The sequence below is a fragment of the Podarcis pityusensis genome (genome assembly GCF_964106645.2).
Source record: "Podarcis pityusensis genome assembly, chromosome: Z".
NCBI classification, from domain to species: Eukaryota; Metazoa; Chordata; class Lepidosauria; order Squamata; family Lacertidae; genus Podarcis; species Podarcis pityusensis.
In genome coordinates, this window is record NC_138044.1 from 7,613,954 (window position 1) to 7,636,182 (window position 22,229).

At 44.8% G+C, this 22,229-nt stretch overlaps 1 protein-coding gene across 1 annotated transcript in view; it reads right to left on the reverse strand.

Moving 5' to 3' along the window:
- Positions 1-22,229, reverse strand: part of PAPPA (pappalysin 1) — a 234,811-nt gene that overhangs the window by 38,692 nt on the left and 173,890 nt on the right. Inside the window, exons 15-18 of the mRNA XM_080990779.1 lie at positions 18,877-19,060; positions 14,647-14,857; positions 12,533-12,704; positions 5,573-5,720 (exon numbers count right to left, since the gene is read on the reverse strand). Of these exons, the coding sequence (XP_080846905.1) occupies positions 5,573-5,720; positions 12,533-12,704; positions 14,647-14,857; positions 18,877-19,060 (715 nt within the window). The remainder of the gene's footprint in view (positions 1-5,572; positions 5,721-12,532; positions 12,705-14,646; positions 14,858-18,876; positions 19,061-22,229) is intronic.

The window sequence follows — 22,229 nt, forward strand, 5'->3', positions numbered from 1 at the left end:
CTGTTTTTATTCTCTCCATTTGTGTGTGTGTGTGTAGTGTTAATTCTATCTATGTTTAATTGCTTTTAATTATTCTCCTCCCCCCCCCACCTATGTTTTTAGCTGTTCTTATTTTTATCTGCATCCACCTTGAGTTCATGTCAGGGAGAAAGTTGAGATATAAACGTCTGATAACCACCATCACCACCATCTTGATTTCTTTAGAGGAAGAGTAGGGTACAAATGTAACAAGACAATAAGAATTTTATATCTATCAATGCCCACTTACACACACACAGAGAGAGGGGGGGGGAGAGGGAGATCACACATAGATTTTTGCACACAGAAATCAAGCAAGCCAGGGAGCCCATCTCTCTGGCAAGCTAGTTTTCTATGTGCATGTTATTTCTATGTGCTGTTATTACCACCCTGAGCATCTTCAGGAGGAAGAGGTGAGACCTAAACAGATTAATCAAACAGATATGATTTCTTTCTATGAAGGAGCTTTCAGCCTGAAATGCATTTGAAACCTGTTTACATAGGGCACAAGTGGTGTGGCACAGTTGCTAGCAGGTGAGCCCCTTATTCATTTTGCCTAATGGTTGCGCACCACAGGAGCCCTGCCCTCTCCCTATTAAGGTAAGCAGTAATATATTAGAGCTTTTCGAAGACACAAACCTACACCCCTGGGGGTGCTGCCGCCACTGCTGCATTGGCTTTCCCCCTCTGCGAAATCACTCTCACAGTGGCACAGCTGCTGTGAGTGTGTCATTAAGGAGCTCTGAACTCCAATCAGTATCAGAAACAAGACCAAAGAGGGGAGGCAGCTTCTCACTTCTGGCTCACAACAAACCCTTCCCTGATTGGTGTCTGCAGTAACACCAATGTCTGCATCTACCCATTTTGGTCTCTCCCAGTTTCTCACCCCCCTGCCCCCCAATCTTAAATTTGGTTCTTCACATTGCCATGTAAGTTTTTCTTTAAAGTCCTCATTAAAATTTACCAGTATTTTAGTGCAAATTTCTCTTAATGAACACAGCTTTTATGCCATTTCCCCTCACATATACACATATTTCCAAAAGAATTGCCCCAAATATATTACAATATTTTCACTGATATGTGCATTTTTACTCTAGTATTATTGTGACTATTGCTATTTTTACACATTACTTGGATGGAGAAATTGCATTGCAAAATATGGAAAAGAATGAATTTCAAACAATAGCTTTGTTTCAGTTTGCACATTGTTTCAGAAACTGCGAATTAGATAGGTTTGCCTTTAAATGCCTTTGGATAGGCTTGCCTTCCATTATTTTTGAGTGGCTGAGTCAAACGGGTAGATAGATTTTGCTGTTGTTTGAAGATGGGTTATCTTTCTGAGTTTCACCTGTGTATATACGTGCCAACCTAACAGATCCCATGGATGCAGTTTCACTGATAGCAGCATTTTATTAAGCTTTCTGGGAAAATTGCATAGACAGCTGTTACTGGTTCATTCCCAGTGGATGGAAGACACAACATAGGACTGGAGGGTATGTCTGTATGTGTGGGTGGCTATCTGTCACTCACTAGACAAGATTCTGTTCTTGCTGACAACAGATGCCTCTTTCAATGCAACGCCTGACCTATAAACCACCGAAATAGCCTGCTTATTCCCCAATGATTCTGCACAGCTGTTAAGATATTCATCAGAGGCCTTGCTTGGGATAGATTTTGCCTTCTGGGTTGTGGGGGTGGGCCCAGCCAATGACAATGAATGGAAGAAGAGCCTGCTGGATCAGGCCAATGACCCATCTATGTGGAAGGACCATAGCTCAGAAGAAGCATAACTGCTTTGCATGCAGGAGGTTCCGGGTTCAATCCCCAGCATTTTTCCAAGTAACATATGTGCACCACACAAACTGCCCATCTAATCCAGCATTCTGTTCTCTCAGTGACCAGACAAATACCTGAATGGGAAACCCACAAGCGGACTCTTAGCACAAGCACTCTCCCCTCCTGTGGTTTCCAGAAACTGGCATGCACAAGCATTACTGCCTCTGGCTGAGAAGGCACAGCATAGCCATCATGGCTACTAGCTGCTGATAGTTCAATATTGTTTACGCTGGCTGGCTGTGGCCCACCAGAATTTCATGCTGGTGACATTACAGGCTGACCTGGGATTGCACCTGGGGCTTTGTGCATGCAAAGCAGAGGCTGTACCCCTGAGATGGGTTTACTGCAGCTCACCACTGCCCGAAGGTGGTAGAAGTTGCTACCTACCCTAACGACTTGAGCACGGAAAACCCAGGCTCAGACTGACCCTGGTCCATAATACATACTGGCAGAGCCAGCACTAATTGCTGCAGCCTTACCCCCAAAGTTTGCTATAAGGCTAAAACAAGGAGGATAACTGTAATTGTAATCCTATGGTTCTATGATCATGGGGGAAGTGACATAAATGAATAACAAAACAATACCTTGTGGAACAAGGCAATTGCCATTTAATTTCCATTTCAGCTTCCAGTCCTACACCTTGCCCCCTCTACCAAAAAAAAGAAAGTTAGGACCCAGCATTATGAAAAATGAGGGGGGAAGATGTCCCTTGAATGCTACAGCAACCTTTGGTAGGCATCTAAAGGTCACCTCTTCTCCAGAGATAATACACGTTGTCAGGGAAAAGGATGCCTGCTTGCCGTCTCACTGCTTCACCAGCAGTGCAATTTACACTTCAGGAGAGGAGCAGGCCTGAATTGTTTTGATATGTGATCCATAATTGGCATCATTACAGAGCAGTGAGCTCATCTAGGTTGCATTCCTCTCCCCCTTGGGAAGGCCTTGAAGCAACTCACAATAGTTAGGCTATAATGAGGGATCAGCACAGTGTATGTGTAAGAGAGAGGGGAGGGGAGATATTTCTTTGGAGTTCAAAATGATAGCCAAGGAGAGAATGGCGCAGGGGGAAATCACACAAACACACATAGACCTGGAGCTATACCTGCAATGCATCTGTGCTGTATTGGTAGGACTACACAACCTGGATCAGTGATAGGGATGGGAGGATCTGTCAGTTTCAGTTTCTTCCTTTTCCAATCTCAAAATTAAGTTCTCCACATTGCCACATCAGTTTGCCAGGTTTTGTTTTGTTTTTGGTGTGTTTTTTTAAGTTATCATGGAAAATCATCAGCATTTTAGTGTGGATTTCTCCAAATGTAACCTTTTGTCTGCAGTTTTGCTTTGACATACACATACTTGCAGAGCAATTTCCCTCTATATAATGTATTTGTGTATGTTGTTTTCAACATTAGCTGTACTTGAAAGTATGTAGTGTGCATTTTTCCTTAGTATATGACTTTAGAGATGTGCATATTTCGAAAGGAGAGTGTGCCTCAGTTAGTGGATTATTTCAGAAAGTGTGAATTAAGCGGATTTGGCTTCAAATGCAAACTGAATCAAATCTCTCCCCCATCCCTTGTCAGTGATGCTCACACTTGTGGAAGGGCCACTCACAGAAGGTCCATAGCCTATGCTTTGCATAGAGAAGGCCAGAGATCCGGCCCCTGGCATCTCCAGGTAGGGATGCAAAAGTCTCCTGTTTCAAACCCTGGCGTTGTGTCCATGATATGGACAAATGAAAAGGTGTTGACCAGCAGAGGGTCCATTCCCACAGGGCACAACTGTCTTCTTCAAGGGTTATTAGCCACCATGGCTATGTTTCTATGCCTCTGAATACCACTTGCTGGGAAATGCAGGTTGGCAGAGTGCTGTTGTGCTCATTGTGTTCAGCTTGCAGGAATCCCACAGTTACACGGATGCTAGACGAGATGGGCCATTGGACTGACCCAGCAGGCTTGTCTTACATTCTGCTTCTACAACCACAGGCAAATGTTTTCAGGATGTCATTGGGACAATGGAGGTTGTGTTATACCAAGCCAGGCCATTAACCTACCTAGTTATCTGTTTATTTAAACAATTTATACATCACTTAACTGCAATAGTTTTTAAGCAGTGTGCAATAAATACAAAAAAGGGTAAAAATCAGTTCAAACTATAAAATCAGACAGAAGTCAAAATGCCTGCTGAATTTTTAGAAGTCTTCTAAAGAAAGATGTTCAATAGGGAGGGGGCCCTATTGGAAGGGATTTGCACAAAATTGGGGCTACAATACTGAAAACACAGCTCCTGGTGGATACGAACTGTGCACCAGAACCATGGGGCCCCACTACAAATTACTCCTCTGAAGACCTCAGTGATCAGGGAGGGATAGAAGGGATCAAGTGGTCCTTTAGCTACCCTGGACAGAAGTTGTTAAGGGCCTTGCCAAATGATACCAGAACATTGAACCTGGCCCAGTAGCACATGGGTAGGCAGTGGAAGATTTTGAGTTATGCACTGGTAATAGGCTGTCCACAACAATTTAGCTGCAGCATTCTGCATCGGCTGGAGGTTCTGGACTGGGCCCAAGGGAAGTCCCACACTGAAACATTGTAGTAATCGGGACTTGAGGTTGCCTAGCTCAATATTGCCTACACCAGGAACAGAAAACCTGCATCCCTGGGAAATGCAGTCAAACAACATTTGGAGGGTCACTGCTTCACCATCCCTGGTCAACAATGACCAGCAGTTGCTCTCCAGGTTTTGTATTCACAATAGAACCATTGAAATCAATGGATGTAAGTTAGTAATGCCCATTAATTTCAACAGATCTGTTCAGAGTATGATGAATATTGGATGTAATCCATAATGTCCTGCTTTGTGCACTTTGTGGAGTCATTGAGGCAAACAGGATGCCACACTAGCATTCATGAAAACTGGAACCTTGGTCTGATCTAGCTGGCCTCTTCTTTGTAGAATCATAAAAAATCTGAAGGGACACTGGGGGTTATCTAGTCCAAGCCACTGCTCAATGCATGATGTTGCAGCATCCTTGATACATTCCCATCCTTGATAAATGGACCAAATGCCTCCAGAAGAAGGGCTCAGCATCTCCAGTGGCAAGCTAGTCCTCTGTTGAACAGCTCTTACCCACAGAAAGCCTCTCCAATTTTTCAGCCAAAATCTGCTTTCCACTCATTCCATGCTAGGCTATACCCTAAGGCAACAGGTGTACGGTAGCCCTTCAGATATTTGGAGACTGCTGTTGCAGGGATGGGGAACCTGTGGCTCCTCCAGCCTCAACCAGCATGGTCCATAGTGAGGGATAACAAGAGCTGTAGTCCAGCAACATCAGAAGTACCACAGAGTTCCTCATCCCTGCACTGCCATGCTTCCCATTAGTTGTTTCTTCAGCATCCACACAGAAGTGCCTGTGCACATAGTTACATAAAGGCTGCTACCCACAGTTTAACTGTGAGCAGCCATCACCAAGGACCACAGAGAACCGCCCTGTTATGTGAGTGCAAGGGAGCATCATATGTTACCAAGAGGTCTGGCACCTTAAAGTCTGTCTTGCCCTTTCAAGAAGGATTAATTAGCTGTGTTGTTTTGAGACTCAGGCCAATGGGGGAAGGTGGGAGACGGAAGAGGAAGCTTTTGAAGAACCCTTGCCTTTCTCCTGCCTTTTTCACTGACATCAACCATTTGGCTTCTAAGCTGGCAGAAACCTTATAAATACCTATGCTGTATCCGTCTGGACACTGCAGTTTCAGGCCCCCGCTCAGCTGGCTGGGAAGGGAGCAGTGTCCTTGCATCCCTCTGCAGAGGTGAAATGAGCCGCTCCAGGTGCCGTCTTTCCGGCAGTGAATCACGTTGTTCCCACGGCCCTGGTAAGAGAAAGCAGGAAGAACAGCTTAGGAAAAGGGTGAAGGTGTTCCAGGCATCACTATCATTCATTGGAAGCTAGTCCATTGGGGAAATGGGGCACTGCCCCTACACCTGCAACCTCAGTCTGTCGTCAGCCAACCCCACCTGCCTGCCTTCTTACTCATATCCAATCAGGTAGTGGCTCCACCTGTCATTGGCTGTGACTCCACCTCTGGTTTGGACACCCTGCTTTTTACCCTGCCAGTCCCAATGGGCACCAGCCACCACCGGTTGCATTATTATCCATCACTTTTTCTGCAGGTGTACAAAAAATCATCATCATCATAAAAGTGTGCATGAAAATGATTATTTTCATGAAAAAGGTATCTTAAAATTCAATATATTAGAGGAAATGGCTTGTAACAAAATGTGCACATCAGCCAAAGCTGCATGTGTTTGCTCTAAGCAAAACCTGCAAAAAAATGAAAATGCAGGTGAGTTTTAATGACAATCTGCCCTGCGCCCAAGAAAAAAATTCTTTCAGAGAGTGGAGAACTGAACTGAAGATTGGGATGTGTCAACTGAAATTGGCAAATTTGTCCCAGCCTTCCTAAAGAAATTTCAGCTTCATTGAAGTCACCAAGGAATTCTCTCCCATTCAAACATAGAAACCACACACACACACTCACACACATCCCTAGCTCCAGTATCAGCCTATTACGGAGCCAATTTATTAGGAGGAGAAAACTATATAAAACACTAAAACAATAATTTATCCTCGGCAGAAGGGTCACATTAACTGAAGCCATTATCATTTTCAAGGGTCAGTACTCTCACAAGGTCCACCAAAGTCTGCAGAGCAGTAACACACACCTATTTCTGCTAGAAACGAGGACTATTAAGGCCCCTAATGGTTTAATCCTCATTGCAAGCCAAGGAAAAACTGGACTCCAGCGAGACTGAAATGCTGGTTTCAGTGCCAAGGTACATATCATATAATGTTAACTACTGCATGAAATAAATGCTTTTGCGGGGGGTGGGGGTGGAATTGCCTCACAGCCAAGCTGATGTTTCTCCTGTATTAAAAACATGCTTTAAAAAGAAAAAATGTACACATACTCCCCACCCCGCTACATCATCTCTGAATTAAGAGCTGAACCTCACTTAAGTTTTATATGTCAGTATGGACATATATGTGATGAGAGCTCAGACTTTCAGCCAACCCACCTTACACCAGAGATTGGCACTCCCCCCACCACGTTGCCCTAACCCCCCTCCACCCTCCCAAATATAGCAAGGAATAGGATGTGTAATTGCTATAACGTGAGAGCTGGTGTGGCACAGTGGTTACGCAGCCTTTCTCAACCTGTGGGTCCCCAGATGTTGTTGAACTACAACTCCCATCACCCATAGCTAGCAAGGCCAGAGCTCAGGGATGATGGGAGTTGTAGTCCAACAACATCTGGGGACCCACAGGTTGAGAATCACAGGATTAAAGTGTCAGAGACCAGAGTTCAAATCCTCTCTCAGGCATGAAGGCCACAGGGTTAGCTTAGGCAGTCGCTTTCTCTTACTCTATCCTACTTCAAAGGGTTGTAGTGAGCGTAAAATGGGATGGGGGTGGGAGGGAGAAGAATATACACAACCTTGAGTTCCTTGAAAGAAAGGTGGGGTACAAATATGATAATGAATAAAACACCATGAATGGCGCGTGAGGATTCCATCCTCCCACCCCCCCACAAACAAGCTACTAAGGACCCATAGTTTGACACTTGTGCAAATAATGTATTTTGCTTTCCCATCTTTATAGATTTCCCAGTTGTTGGAAACCACAGGAGGGGAGACAGCTCTTGTGAGAACAGGATACCAGACTATGTGGGCCACTGGCCTGATCCAGCAGGACTCTTCTTATATTCCCAGTGGGGCGATTTCCCATTCCCTCAAAGGCTTGAAGCAGTTTTCAACACAACCCTGAACTGTGAAACACAAACCCCATTACATCACTGCACGTTTTCTGCACCAAACATAAGAGGCGGGTGGAACCAGGCTCTCTTGGTGGCTGTAAGGCTGCCAAACAGCTCACGGGCACATTGACTGCCAAGTTAGCCAAAACACACCAAGGGTGAGGGGTGGGGAGAAACAGGGCCTGCTAGATCTAAACTCAGAAGAGTCAAAGTCTGAAGGGATGCTGATTGGTATGTGAAGGTTTTAAACAGAACAGATGCCAAACTTCTGTGTGGAAGGTTTGGGAAGAGAATATGCCAGTTGTTTGCATCTCTCACACAGCACAGCATGGCACACACAGACCTGTTCTACTATGTAAAGTTCTGGTCAGTCCTTCTCAAAAAGGATGCTGTAGACCTTGAAAAAGGGACGCGGGTGGCGCTGTGGGTTAAACCACAGAGCCTAGGGCTTGCTGACCAGAAGGTCGGCGGTTCGAATCCCCGCAACGGGGTGAGTTCCCTTTGCTCGGTCCTCGGTTGCTCCTGCCAGCCTAGCAGTTCAAAAGCACATCAAACTGCAAGTAGATAAATAGATACCACTCCACCGGGAAGGTAAACAGCGTTTCCATGCACTGCTCTGGTTCGCCAGAAGTGGCTTAGTCATGCTGGCCACATGACCCGGAAGCTGTACGCCGGCTCCCTCGGCCAATAAAGTGAGATGAGCGCCGCAACCCCAGAGTCGGCCATGACTGGACCTAATGGTCAGGGGTCCCTTTATCTTTAGACCTGGAAAAGGCACAAGGATGTACCCTACTAAGTTCTACTCAGATCAAACCCATTGAAATCAATGGACCTGAGTTAGTTGTGCCCATGCAAACCCACATTCACACTATAAATTTAAAACACTATGATACCATTTTGAACAGTCATGGCTTCCACCAAAGAATTATGGGAGCTGCAATGTGCTAAGGGTGCTGAGAATTGTTAAGAGAGCTGCAATTTCCTGGGTTGTCTGTGAAGAGGAACTGATTGCTAAACCACTCTGGGAACTGTGGGGGGGAAATAGGTGTCTCTTAACAACTCTTAGCATCCTTGGCAAATTACAGCTCCCAGAAATCTTTGGGAGAAGTCATGACTGTTCAAAGTGGTATCAGTGCTTTAAATGTATGGTGTGAATGTGGACTGAGTCCATTTAGCTCAGTATTGTCTACACTGACAGGTAGCAGTCCTCCAGGCTTTCAGACAAGGAGTCTTTTCCAGACCTACCTGGAGATGCCAGAGATTGAACGTGGGACCTTCTGCACGGAAAGTAGATGCTCAGGCACTGAGATACAGGCCTTCTACTTTAATGAGGATTAACATTGGCTACAACGCCATGCAGACGATGACAGCAGCCACGAAACTCAAAGACGCCTGCTTCTTGGGAGAAAAGCAATGACAAACCTAGACAGCATCTTAAAAAGTAGAGACATCACCTTGCCAACAAAGGTCCGTATAGTAAAAGCTATGGTTTTCCCAGTAGTGATGTATGGAAGTGAAAACTGGACCATAAAGAAGGCCGATCGCCGAAGAATTGATGCTTTTGAATTATAGTGCTGGAGGAGACTCTTGAGAATCCCATGGACTGCAAGAAGATCATACCTATCCATTCTGAAGGAAATCAGCCCTGAGTGCTCACTGGAAGGACAGATCCTGAAGCTGAAGCTCCACCTCATGAGAAGAGAAGACTCCCTGGGAAAGACCAAGTAGAGCTTCCTTGTTTGGGGCAGTGCACCACTGCAAATGTTAAGTAGGGCTCCTGCTTGTGGGATTCCAAGAAGTGTCTCATTGGTCACTGTGTGAAATGGGATGATGGACTTAAGGCACTGGGTTCCAGTCTCATTGGACTGTTTGTTGTATTTTTTCATTCACTGCTTTAATTTATTGACAGTTTGTTTCATTTTTACTTTAAATGTTAATGAAGTTCATATTTATTATTTATTTATTGCACTTACGACCCACCTTATTCTCCAACCAGCTCAAGGTGGCATACATGGTTCTCCCCCCCTCATTTAAGGCCCCCCAACATTATGTGGCCCTCCATGCCCTTCTGTCTGGCCCTTGGAACTTTCCCCTGGCCCCCTCTAATCTCCCTGGGCCATGCCCCTCCCTGGTCTTGCTTCACGTCATCCTTGAGTGTTTTTGCCTGGTTGGAATATATCCCTGATTTGGGATAATGCTATTCACTTGTTCACATTGAAGGGCAGAGAGAGATGTACCTGGAAACTGGTGTACTGTATCAGGTTGCCATATTTCAAACAGTGGAAATCCAACTTCTTCTTTTTTGCCCAAAGTTGCTGAATAGCAAATCACAGCCCTTGCTGTGGAAACAGTTCTACACCCCTGCACTACATAGATCTTTGATTGAATCAAGCAGAGCTTTCCTCATAAGATCAGGAGACAAGGGTGCCAACTTGAATAAAATATTGGGGGACCAGCTATGCCCTGCCCCACATAATCAAACATGCAATGCACATCAACTTTGGGGGGCAGCCCCCCCAAATATTTTATTGCAGGGGGCCAGAGCCCCCATGGCCCCTAAGAGTTGGTTCCTATGTTGGGAGATAAGTTTAATCATAGCAAACTCGTTCTTCAGGTACTTGTGCTTTTGTATCTAAAATGGCACCTTTCATGCAATGAAATAAGTCATTGGGTGGGGGAACCCCAAGATATGAAGTTGCAGAAAAAAGCTTTATGGAAAAAACCCTAGGAGGTGTCATGTGTGTGTTTGTGCATAATACCAGAAAAAGTAGAACAAGGATTAGGCATGCTCAGTGGGCATGGGGGGCCGGGAGGGGATCCTGGAAAATGAGGGGGTAGGTGTGCAATAGAGCATTCTGAAAAAGAGCAGGGCACTGCTGGCTGGCAACTTGTAGAAGGCTTTTTCAGTGCTGACACAGCACTTATGGGAAACTCTCTCCATAGAGGTTCACTTCGAGCCTTCATTATGGTCTTTTCAGTACCAGGTGAGATACTAATAGGCCACCTATTACAGGCTGCAAGATGAAACATAATCAGACACTGGAAAGATCTTTCTGGTGCAACAGTAGATGATTGGTAGAAGACTAGAAAACAGCCCTTCTTGAGTCACAAACAAATATGTTACAGTTATCACGTGGGCAGATCACCTAGGCAGTGTGGTTTGACTTCATTACATACACTAGTTTCCGGAAAATGAACAATATCCCCCACCAGCCCTTAGCTCGATTTGGTTGATCTGAACCAATGTTTCAACCTCTACCCCATGTATTAGCAGTCTATTTTATCTCACCTGCAACATGAAAGAAAAGTAAATATTATTTAAACCAGCTTTTTCACAACTGTTAAGAGCCTCTGACACTTACCTACAATAATTGAGAATTAAACCAAAATATTGAGAGTATTTGGCTGTATGATATTGCTTATTAACAGCTGATTTCATCTTTCTTTCCTTTGTTTGATCTTCTTTATGAACTAAGAGTATATATGCTGGCTAATGAGAATGAATCATAAGTCTGATACAGCACTGCAATGTGACAAACCCAATATGTAGCTTTTGCCATGCATGAATGATATAAGACTGTTATGGTCTATTCAGCTGTATTATCTGATGTAACTTTTGTAAAATCAAATAAAAATCTGTACAAACAGTACCAGGTAAGGTAGAACATACTCATAGGTGACTAGTAGCCATGGGTAGTGATCATATGGGCAGCTCTGTCAATGGAGGTTCAGGTAGCTTCTGTGTAGGGCTGTCTTAAGCATATGTGGTTCTGGGGTGCAAAGATCCGCCTGGCACCCCCCCCCCAGGTTGCCCAGTCCCAGGCGTGCAGGCCACCTCAGCGTCTCGCTGGCTCGGTCATCCCCAAACTCGTGGCGCAGAGCCGCCAGCAGCAGAAGAGCCCTCTGCGGCACTCCAACAGGTGGGCTCTTCCCTGCACCCAATTCTTGGGCCCTGGACTCTTGGCCTGGCACACCTGAGAGCCCGGCGCCCGGGTGCCCCGCATCCCTCGTGCCTATGGGTAAGACGGCCGTCTTCCATGACTAGAAATGCTTTTACCAACTGCAACTATGACCATTCTTGGACCAGGAAAACCTGGTCTCAGCAGTTCATGTGTTGGTTACTTCAAGACTGGATTACTGCAAAGCAGTCTAGGTGGGGCTTTCCTTGTGCTTGATCTCAAAGCTGTGGTCACTGCAGAATGCTGCAGCATGATTGCTGATAGACGTGAGGCTTTGTCAGCACAGATGACCTTTGTGCACAGATCTGAACTGGCTGCTGATTTGCTATTGGGCCAAGTTCAATATGTTACTATTAGCATATAAAGCTCTTGGGACCAGTTCGCCTATGAGATTGTCTCACCCCACATGTGCCCACTGGACTACTTCTATCAGCAGAACTGGAGCTACTACAAGTGTCACATAATACCCATTCTGCATTTGTAAGAACTCGGACGTTGAGTGTGGCAGCACCTGCACTTTGGAACTCCCTGCCTTTTGAGGTCAAGCAGGCACATTCACTGTACACTTTCTGGCACCTGCTAAAAACATCCTGTTTAGACAAGCCCACCAAGATGCTTAGAAAGCTGAGGTGAGTTGTAATTTTTCAGTATTTTAACTTCTGTATGTTTTAAAGTACGGTTGTGGGTGTTTCTTGATTTTACTCTTTTATCTTTTTCTCTAAACTGCTTTGAGGGTTTTCTTTTTAAAAAACAATCAAGCGGTGTATACATTTTATGAAATAAAAGGAATCGATGGATGAATAGAATGGGGCAATGTAACACGTCCAGGTGAGACCTTTTGGGGCATTGTTACAGAGGAAGGCTTTTCAGAAACCTGCAACGGCTTAGATCAGGTTGGAAGGGACTCACAGCTTGGGTGCCATCCTCTTCACACTTGATCCTGCACTCGCTGTTGAACTGGAAGCCATTGGTGCAGTGGTAGAGCCCGTAGAACTTGGAGGGCGGAGGTTCGCAGGTGACAGGTGTACAAGCTCCTTCTAGCCAAGTTCCATCTTGGCCACACTGGATCTTAAAGGCCCTCCTACAGTACATTGGGGGGGGGGGGGAGAGAGAAGGTAAATAGGAGAAGCGGTTGATTTATTTAACACACAGCCTGAGTTCCGTAACATTTTCCCAAGCTGCCACCACGACAGACATTTGTGTCCCTGACACTTCAGGACCATGGTGGTGGATTTATGCTGTGTGGTCTCCTAATGAAAACAATGACTATTTCCAAAGGTCCAGCTGCTGAAGTTGCCCCCCCCCCCCACTGAAAATCTTCACCCAGACCTTAAGGTCAGTGGCTATTTTTGATGTGGGTTTCTTTTTCTCCACTCGCCATCCCCACTGAGTCATAAAACGTAGAATACCAGTAAACCTCTTTTTCCCACCAAGGTTCAAAGGGGACTCCCCAGGTTGCATATCAAAGAGGGTATTTCCAAAAGGAGGTTCCTAGCACAGAGCTGGTTTGTGAATGCAATGGCTTATAGAGACAGAATGAGAGGGGTGAGCTTTAATGGCTGGCATCTTCAATAAAGGAGCAGGTAACAAGAGGCTCCTGAGATAAACCATTAAATTGCATTCTCATGCAAAATTCCATGGAAGTCATCCTTGATGCTTTGCCCTTTTATGTGTGCGCAGGGGAGGGTAATGGCGCGAGGACTGCGCTATGGAATTAGAGGAAACTCTTTGCTCACTTGATCCCTGTTGTGCTCTCTTGCAACAGCTTATGCCTAGAACTCCGTCCCAGAACAGCTATGTGGCACTCCCTTTCTCCATTCCTTCAAAGGCCTCATTCTCATAAGCAACTAATAGAGGAGGCCAATTTGTTTCTGGCCTGTTCAAGACATCTGAAGAGTCCTGCTAGATCAGGCCAGAGTTTTATCTAGTCCAGCATCCTGTTCTCACAAGCGGTCAACCATATGCCTACAGGAAGCCCACAAACTGGACATGATGGCAATAGCATTCTCCAGATTCATGTGCCCCAGGCATTGGTATTCAGAGGTTATTTTATGCCAGTAATGATTTCGTAGAATCATAGAGCTGGAAGACACAATGAGGGTCATCTGGTCCAACCCCCCAATATGGGGCTCAAACTCAAAGTCCTTCCTTCCTTCCTTCTTTCCCAGATCTCCCACTTCAGACTTTAGTGGGGAGCATACATGGAATGTCCTCCATTGCCATGGAGCCCATTTTGTAAAACCCTCTGCTTCAGGCAGAAAAAGTCAGGTCACTTCCACACTATACATTTAAAGCTTCTGCCACCTTGAACAGTTATGGCTCCCTGCCCCCTTCCCAAATAATCATGGGAACAGTAGTCTGCTAAGGGTACTGAGACTTATTAGGAAACCACTTAGAGAGCTACAATTCCCAGCACCGTTTACAAACATTTTACCATGTGAGATAAGACTCAGCTGAGAGGTAGTGGCTAGGGATATATGGAACCCTTTGTCTCGTTTTTCCAATTCTAAATTCAGTTTGCCACATTTCTACAGCTATTTGCATTATATAAAACCAAATCCTTCATGGAAAATCTGTCAGCACAATGCAAATTTCTTCTCATACACACTTTTTTTGTAATTTTCTTTTACTACTGTACAGATTTTTGCAAGGAATTCCCCCCTGCAGTCCAGTTCATATGTTATTTTCACTAGTACAGTCATGTTTATGTACACTTTCCCCTAAAATATGCATTTTTGTAAATACTGTTTGACTGGAGAACTACATCACAAAATTAAGAGAACTGCAGAGTTTGAAGGATGGCTGTTCTCGTATTCTCCCCGGAAGTGCAAATTAGGTTTGCCTTTACATACAAGCAGAATTAAATTTCTTCCCCATTCCTGGTCAAGAAACTTCATGGCCGAGTAGAGATTTGAACCTGGGACTCCCAAGTCCCAGTCCAGCACTCTAACCAGTACACCAGACTGATTGTAAATAATCAGTAATGAAAAGAGGCATAGCAACCTTTTGCAGTACCCACTTACTTCCTTGCCTTCCGAGAGGATCCTGGGACATGGTAACCTGGCTTGCATTTATACTTGCAAAAGGAACCAACTTTGTGTTTCTCTTCACGACAGCGAGCAGTTTGGAGGTCGGCACTGGGGACTAAAGGAGGAGCTGGGCACATCAGTTCACAGAGCGCCTCAGGAAAGGACCACAGCCCATCTTCCAAGCATGTCAAGTTGCTGTTGTTCCCTGGACAGAGACAGAAGTGAGAGTGAGTTGTGATGTGAAGAGTAATGCATGCCAAAGAATTTGGTGAGCTGAAGGCTGTGTTAACTAGGGGTGGTCTGACCCAGTATAAGGCAGACTCCTGTGTCCCTATGCTCTTTAGGTAAAGGACCATAGCTCAGTAGCAAAGTATTTGATCCCAGGTTCAGTCTCCGACAACTCCAGGTAAGACTGTGAGAAACTCCCTGTATGAAACCCTGGAGAGCCATTGCTAGTCAGTGGAGACGATATTAACCTAGATGGACTAATGTTTTGGCTCAGAATAAAGCAGCTTCTTATTTTTAAAGAGTGTATAATTAAAGCAACATACATCTTCAAAACATCACCAAGCATCACATAAAACAGGGGAAGGGAGCTGGGTGTCTTCCCAATGCTCAGCATGGCTAATGGTCAGAGATGTGGAGAGTTGTAGTCCAACAATATCTGGAGGGCCACAGGGTCCCCAAACTTATATAAAAAAGAAAATGAGTTCTGTATTTTGGAGTGTACTACTGAAGTGATTAGACATGACTAACTTAGGTTCATTAACTATAGTGAGTCTACTCTGGGTAAAACTTAGTTGGCTACAACCCGATAAAATTCAGAAATGGGGTAAAACAATGTGCATGTCAAGCTAGGCCAAAGCATGTTCCCCAATATACTAGCTTTCTATGTGCAGGGATGATGGTGAGCATTTCATCATGCGACACCCCCCTCCCCCCTGCATACAATCTACAGTGGTAGAGCTCAGGCATAAGAAAGTTATTCACATTGTATGTTCTGAAACAGAAACTTTTAGAAGCCACCTTGTCAGTATTACAGGCCAGGTACTTACCAGGCAATGAAATGCCACTTCAAAGTAGTTTTGTAAATTGTTTGGAGACCTTTATGTGAAACAACCAATTATCAAGTTTAAATAAAATAACAATATGTGATTGCCCAGTGTAGCCTTTGGAAAAGTGGCAAGATTGCAAAGGATGATGGCATTATCACATATTGTGCCTTCTCTGAGCCAAGGGATTCATTTCATAGTCCTTACTTTATTCATGTGCACAGTAATTCAGGCCATAATGTCCTTCACATTGGGAGCTAATCAGTGGTGTAGCATGGGGGGTGGCTACTGGGGCGATTCCCCTGGGCGCAAAATTCTTAGAGGGCACAAATTGCACTATGCCCCTGGGCTGCAGAAGTCCTGAAGTTGCCGTGAGACTGGGAGGGGGCTCCCTTTTCTGGCACAGAAATGCATGGAGTGTGCGGAGCACGCGTCTCCCATGAGGCCGGGTGGGTTGCGAGAAGGGAGTCTGGCAGTTGGCCACGGCCAGGCCCTCCCATGCTGTGGTGGAGCCCCCTGTCACTGCCCTCCTTCTTTGGCCCCTCAAGTCCTTTGCTCGTAGGCACAGCACGCCACATGCTTCTCATGCCATGATTGGTGCCATTGTCATGTGCCCTGGGTTGCTGCTGGGCCTGGTGCCCTCCTTGGCTCCCTCCTGTCCCTGCTTTGGAGCAGAGGTTGCTGGAGGCCTCACGGCACTACAGAACTCCCAACCCAGGAGTATGGGAGCAGGCAGCTGCAGGCATGGTGGGGCACAGCAGGAGCACACAGCATGGAAGGAGAAATGACTGCACAAGCCTATAGAATGTTGATATATACAAATCAGGTCACAGGTCTATCTATTGTCTATACTGACTGGTAGCAGCTCTCCAGGTGTTCAGGTAGGGATGTCTTTAGTCATGCCTTGAGATGTTGGGGATTGAACCCAGGACCCCCTCACAGAGCTATAATTCTAAGTGTGGTTTAACTGCCAATCCTTCTTTCCAGAGGACTCTGAGAATTGTAGTTCTTTGAAGAGACACTGGATCTCCGAACAACCCTCAGCATCCCTGACAAACTAGTTCCTATGATTCTTTGAGGGAACCATGGCTGTTTAAAGTGGCATGATACTGCTTTAAATGCATAGTGCAGATGGGAGCCTGTTGCATGGGAGTCTGTTGTGCTGGATTTGTGAACAAGGTAAGTAAACCACAGTTTAGAATCTTGGACTTTGTGGGGTCCCTGAATACTTTTTTGTTTCTTTTAACAAATCTGAAGTTTTACATAATCTGTTAAAATAACTGAATAAGTAAAAGAAACAGGGAAACTCTAAGAAAGACAATATTGTTCTGATATGAAAAAATAAACTTAATGGCTACACAATTATTCGTTAATCTGTGTAGAAATAACTATAATATAGTTTACATATAAGCTAAGTAAGAAATCATGAGGTATTTTCATTTAAAGGAACTACTTTAAAAACCTCCAGAGACACAGAGTCCACCTTGGAAGGTGGAACGCCTTCATTTGAGCTTCTTAAACAGAGACTGAATGGTCAACTTCAAGGGCTTCAGACACAAAGCTTTTTTCCCCTTCAAAATCTCAAAATAGAGAACGGTTTTTCAGACATTTCAGCGATTTTCAACCAGACACATGGGCTTATTGCAAATAGGTGGGAAGGTTAATGCTATATTGCCTCTTAAACCTGACCCAGTTTAGGGGTTCCACATGTCTTAATCTAGTGGCAGGAGTCAATGAAGAGAAAGACAAGAATGAAGGAAAAGAAAGAAGCAGTGATGCTCAGATGCTCTTCTGATGCCTGGAAAAGGGGGGGGGGAGCAAGAGGGCTTCTGTATCTTTTCCCCTCCCAACTGCCATGAGCCGTTGAGGTATTTTTGTACAGTTCTGAAAAACTCCCTTCCTGGTCCAGCGGCTTTGTTTTTCTCCTGTCTGACTCACACAGCATGTCCGCAGTCCAGCGCAGATGATCTCATACTTGCTACGGCAGGGTGATGAACTGTGACATTAAAAAACAGTGGTTTGTGTGACATCAGTGGTCAAATTAAGGAGTGAGTCATCCCAGCTTCCCGACTGAAGGAGCTTGCTGCCTGAGCCCTATTAGTCATCGTTTTGTGATTTGGCGCCCAGAACTTCTTTTTCTCCTTCCCACCCCCCATTTCACTTTTGACAGCTACCGGTCCAAGTGTTGCCGTAATGCTCAAGTTGCAAGCAGGGTGGGTTTCAGGCTACTTCAGAATGCCGAAAGCAGCCTCTTCTTCGCCAGGCCAAGAGCCTGTGCTTAGACCAGGATCTTTTCTCAGAAGCCAACAGACATTTCTCAGCTTTCCAGCCACAGTCCAGAAAACATGCACCTCAAACATCTGAGTTCAAATTTATTCCATGAATATGCAGGCTGGACCAATGTTGCTCTTTCCAGGCTTTGCTTGTGGACAATGCTTTCTCACATTCTATGCTGAGCTGAGCTGTTGGGTGGTTCCTCGCATGGTGAAACGGGAAGGGGCCGCAGCCCAGTGGTAGAGCATCTGCTTTGCACGCAGAAGGAAACTGCAGGTAAAGCTGGGAGCATCTCCTGCCTGAAGTTCCTGGAGAGCCACTGTATCCAATACTGTGCTGGATGACCCAATTGTCTGACTCTGTATATGGCAACTTCCTGTGATCCTATGTATCTATGTTGCCGTTTCATATAATGCTGAGATTATTTTTTAAAAAATGTTAAGTGGTTTAGAAATGCTTTTAAATAAAAATAAAGAAACATTCATTTACTTGCACATTTTAGAGTAGAATTGGGAATAGGTTTACAAAAGAACATACACAAAATTATAGCGGGCTGGAAATAAAACAGATCTACCTCCATTACATTTGTAGGCATTGGCTGATAGGAACTGGCTCTTGATAAGGGCTCAGCTGACTGAGTGTTTAGTCAGGTGGCAGAGATAGTACTGAAGATAGTACTGAAGCCTATGTGGTGGGGAAATTTTGGGAAAGAAAGGAAGGAAGGAAGGAAGGAAGGAAGGAAGGAAGGAAGGCAGAGATCAGGTATTGCTGGGACACAAGGCACTGGAGCCTGGGAGCAGTGCTACAAGACAACACACACAACACGGTAGCCTACCCACACTTGCATGGAACACCGAAGCATAAGGATCCATTTTACGGTTGTGTCCTTCCTGCTTACCCTTCAGCTGGGCAGGAGGCTTACAAGTGAAAGAACATCTCTTGCCAAAGGTGGTGCCCTCACTGCAGTTGAAGGTGGCTGGGTAGACATGATACTGGTCGGGGATCCCACAGTCCACAGGTTCACAGGCTACCTGCTTGCTCCACTTCCCATCCACACAGGTCATGGTGACACTGGGCTCCACCTGAAAAAGGAAGCATAGACTCACTAAGAGCTGAATGAGACACAGTGGGAGCCCCCAAAACCATTTATCGGCTTTGCCCCAATTGCTTGTAAATTGAGTTTGAGCCACTTGCCTTGGGGGGGGGGCAATTATTTTTATTGATTTTCCATAATTTTTAACAAATTATCACCAGATTGGTACAAAATAGTACAAATTTAATACAAATTTAAAAGCTGACTCCCCATCTCCCCAGATGTTTCCTCTCTCTTTTTCTCCATGCATTGCTGATCCTAGTACAACAACTTTTCCAACTTTATGTCAAAATTCATTCATCCCTTCTCCCTGCACGTCACCTGAACAAGTACCAATTTCTGCTTTGACTATTATACATTGTTATAACAGGTCAGCAGGCAACCTTCACCATGTCCAAGTTCCCTTTCCTATAGGTGATTTTTTTTTTAATTATGTCATGGAGTGGAAGAGCAGTACTATTGGAACACACAATGCAAGCTTCCCACCATCAGGCTGCAGGATGGAAACAGATGCTACATGATAGGCAAGAGCCAATGTAGTCTGGTGGTTAAAGTGTTGGACTATAATAATAATAATAATAATAATAATAATAATAATAATAATAATTTATTATTTATACCCCTCCCATCTGGCTGAGTTTCCCCAGCCACTCTGGGCGGCTTCCAATCAAGTGTTAAAAACAGTACAGCATTAAATATTAAAAACTTCCCTAAACAGGGCTGCCTTCAGATGTCTTTTAAAGATAGGATAGCTGCTTATTTCCTTCACATCTGAAGGATGTTCCACAGGGTGGACGCCACTACCGAGAAGGCCTTCTGTCTGGTTCCCTGTAACCTCACTTCTCGCAATGAGGGAACCACCAGAAGGCCCTTGGTGCTGGATCTCAGTGCCCGGGCTGAACGATGGGGGTGGAGACGCTCCTTCAGGTATACTAGGACCTGAGACACCAATTCCCCATCTAACCCAGCATCCTATTCTCACAGTGGCAAACCAGATGCCTCAATGGGAAACTTGCATGCAGAATCTGAGCATAAGAGCACTTTCCCCTCCTGTGGTTTCCAGCAACAGGTATTCAGATGTACTGCTGTCTCCAGTTGTGGAGGCACGGCAGAGATACCGTGGCTAGTAGCTTCCAATAGATCTTCTTCTCCATGAATTTGTCTTATCCTCTTCTACTGCCATCTAGGTTGGTGGCCATCACTGTCTAATGCAGTAGTAAGTTCCAGAGTTTAAACGAGCTGTGCAAAGAAGTACTTTCTGTTCTCTGTCCTGAATCTTCCAATATTTAGCTTCATTGGATGCCTATGAGTTCTAGTGTTATGAAAGAGGGAGACAAACTTTTCTCTGTCCACTTTCTCCATGTCCTGCGTAAGCTTATAAACCTCTATCTTGTCACCTCTTGGTCACCTTTTCTCTAAACTAAAAAGTCCCAAATGCTGCAACCTTTATTCATAGGAGAGTCACTCCTTCCCCTTGATAATTTTGCTCACCCTTTTCCAAAGCTTCTACAACCTTACAATATTCTTTCTGAGATTAGGTGACCAAAACTGTACACAGTATTCCAAATGTGGTTGTGCCATATATTTTTATAACGGCAATACATCAACAGGTTTATTTTCAATTCCTTCCCTAATGATCCCTATCGTGGAGTTTGCCTTCTTCACAGCTGCCACACCCTGAGTTAGAATATTCATTTAGCTAACTACTATGACCCCAAGGTCTCATTCCTGCTCAGACACTGCCAATTCAGACCCCATGAGTGTGTATGTGAAATTAACTTTTAAAAATTTGCCCTGACATGCATCACTTTACACTTGTTTACACTGAATTGCAATTCTCATTTTATTGGCCATTCACTCAGTTTGGAGAGATCCTTTTGGAGCTTTTCACAATCTTTTTGTTATAGTAACCCTAAAAATCTAGTATCGTTAGCAAACTTGGCCATATCATTGCTCACTCCTAACTCTAGCTCATTTATGAACAAGTTTAAACACACAGATCCCTTGGGGACTCTGCTTTCTATATCTTCCCATTCATATAACTATCAGTTTAGTCCTGTTCTTCACTTCGTGCAACTTAACAAATTCCTGGTCAAACCTTTTTCTCTCTCCGAGCATTTTGAAAGTCCAGGTTACTATGTTATCTGGTTCGCCTCTATCTATATGCTTATTGACACTCTCAAAGAGTTTTAATAGGTTTGTGAGACAGAAATTTCCCTTGCAGAAGCCATGCTGCCTCTGCTTCACTCGGGCTTGTTCTTCTATACGCTTGGTTATTTTATTTTTAACAATACTTTCCACCATTTTTCCTGGGACAGACATTAAGTTAACTGGCCTGTAATTTCAAGGATTCCCCCTGGATCTTTCTCTTTTTTAAAATGGTGCCACATTGGCTACTTCCCAGTCCTTAGATATGGAGGCTGATCTGAGAGACAAGCTACATACCTTTTTGTTAGACGATCAGTGATTTCACATTTGTGTTCTTTGAGAACTCCCAGCTGGATGTCATCCAACCCAGCAATTTGTCAGTTTTCATTTTTTCTATTAGGCTTCAGTATTCATCTCTTGTCACCACTACCTGCCTCAGGTATGGCAGGGAGAGATCCCTGTCCGAAATCCCAGAGACCGATTGCAAGTCAACAAAGACAATACTGAACTAGATGGACGAATGGTCTGACTCTGTATAAGGCCGCTTACTAGTTCCTATATCAGGGGTCAGAAAACTTTTCCAGCAGGGGGCTGGTCCGCTGTCCCTCAGACCTCTTGGGGGGCCAGACTATATTTTGAAAAAGAAAAAAAAGAACGAATTCCTATGCCCCACAAATAACCCAGAGATGCATTTTAAATAAAAGGACACATTCTACTCATGTAAAAACACACTGATTCCTGGACCGTCCGTGGGCCGGATTGAGAAGGCAATTGGGCCGGATTCAGCCCCCAGGCCTTAGTTTCCTCTCCATGTCCTATATGAACAATCTGAGCCAAACAGAACATACGTGGAATGGTTAAATGGCAACACCTACCACACAGCAGACTGGGACACTGTGAAACTATGTGTGCCCCCCCCAGCAAGGGGGGGGGGGGAGAAGAGAGATCTGATTCAGGTCTGGCAATGTCGGGAGTCTGGTTCTGCCAAGCATTGATGTGTGCTTATGAAA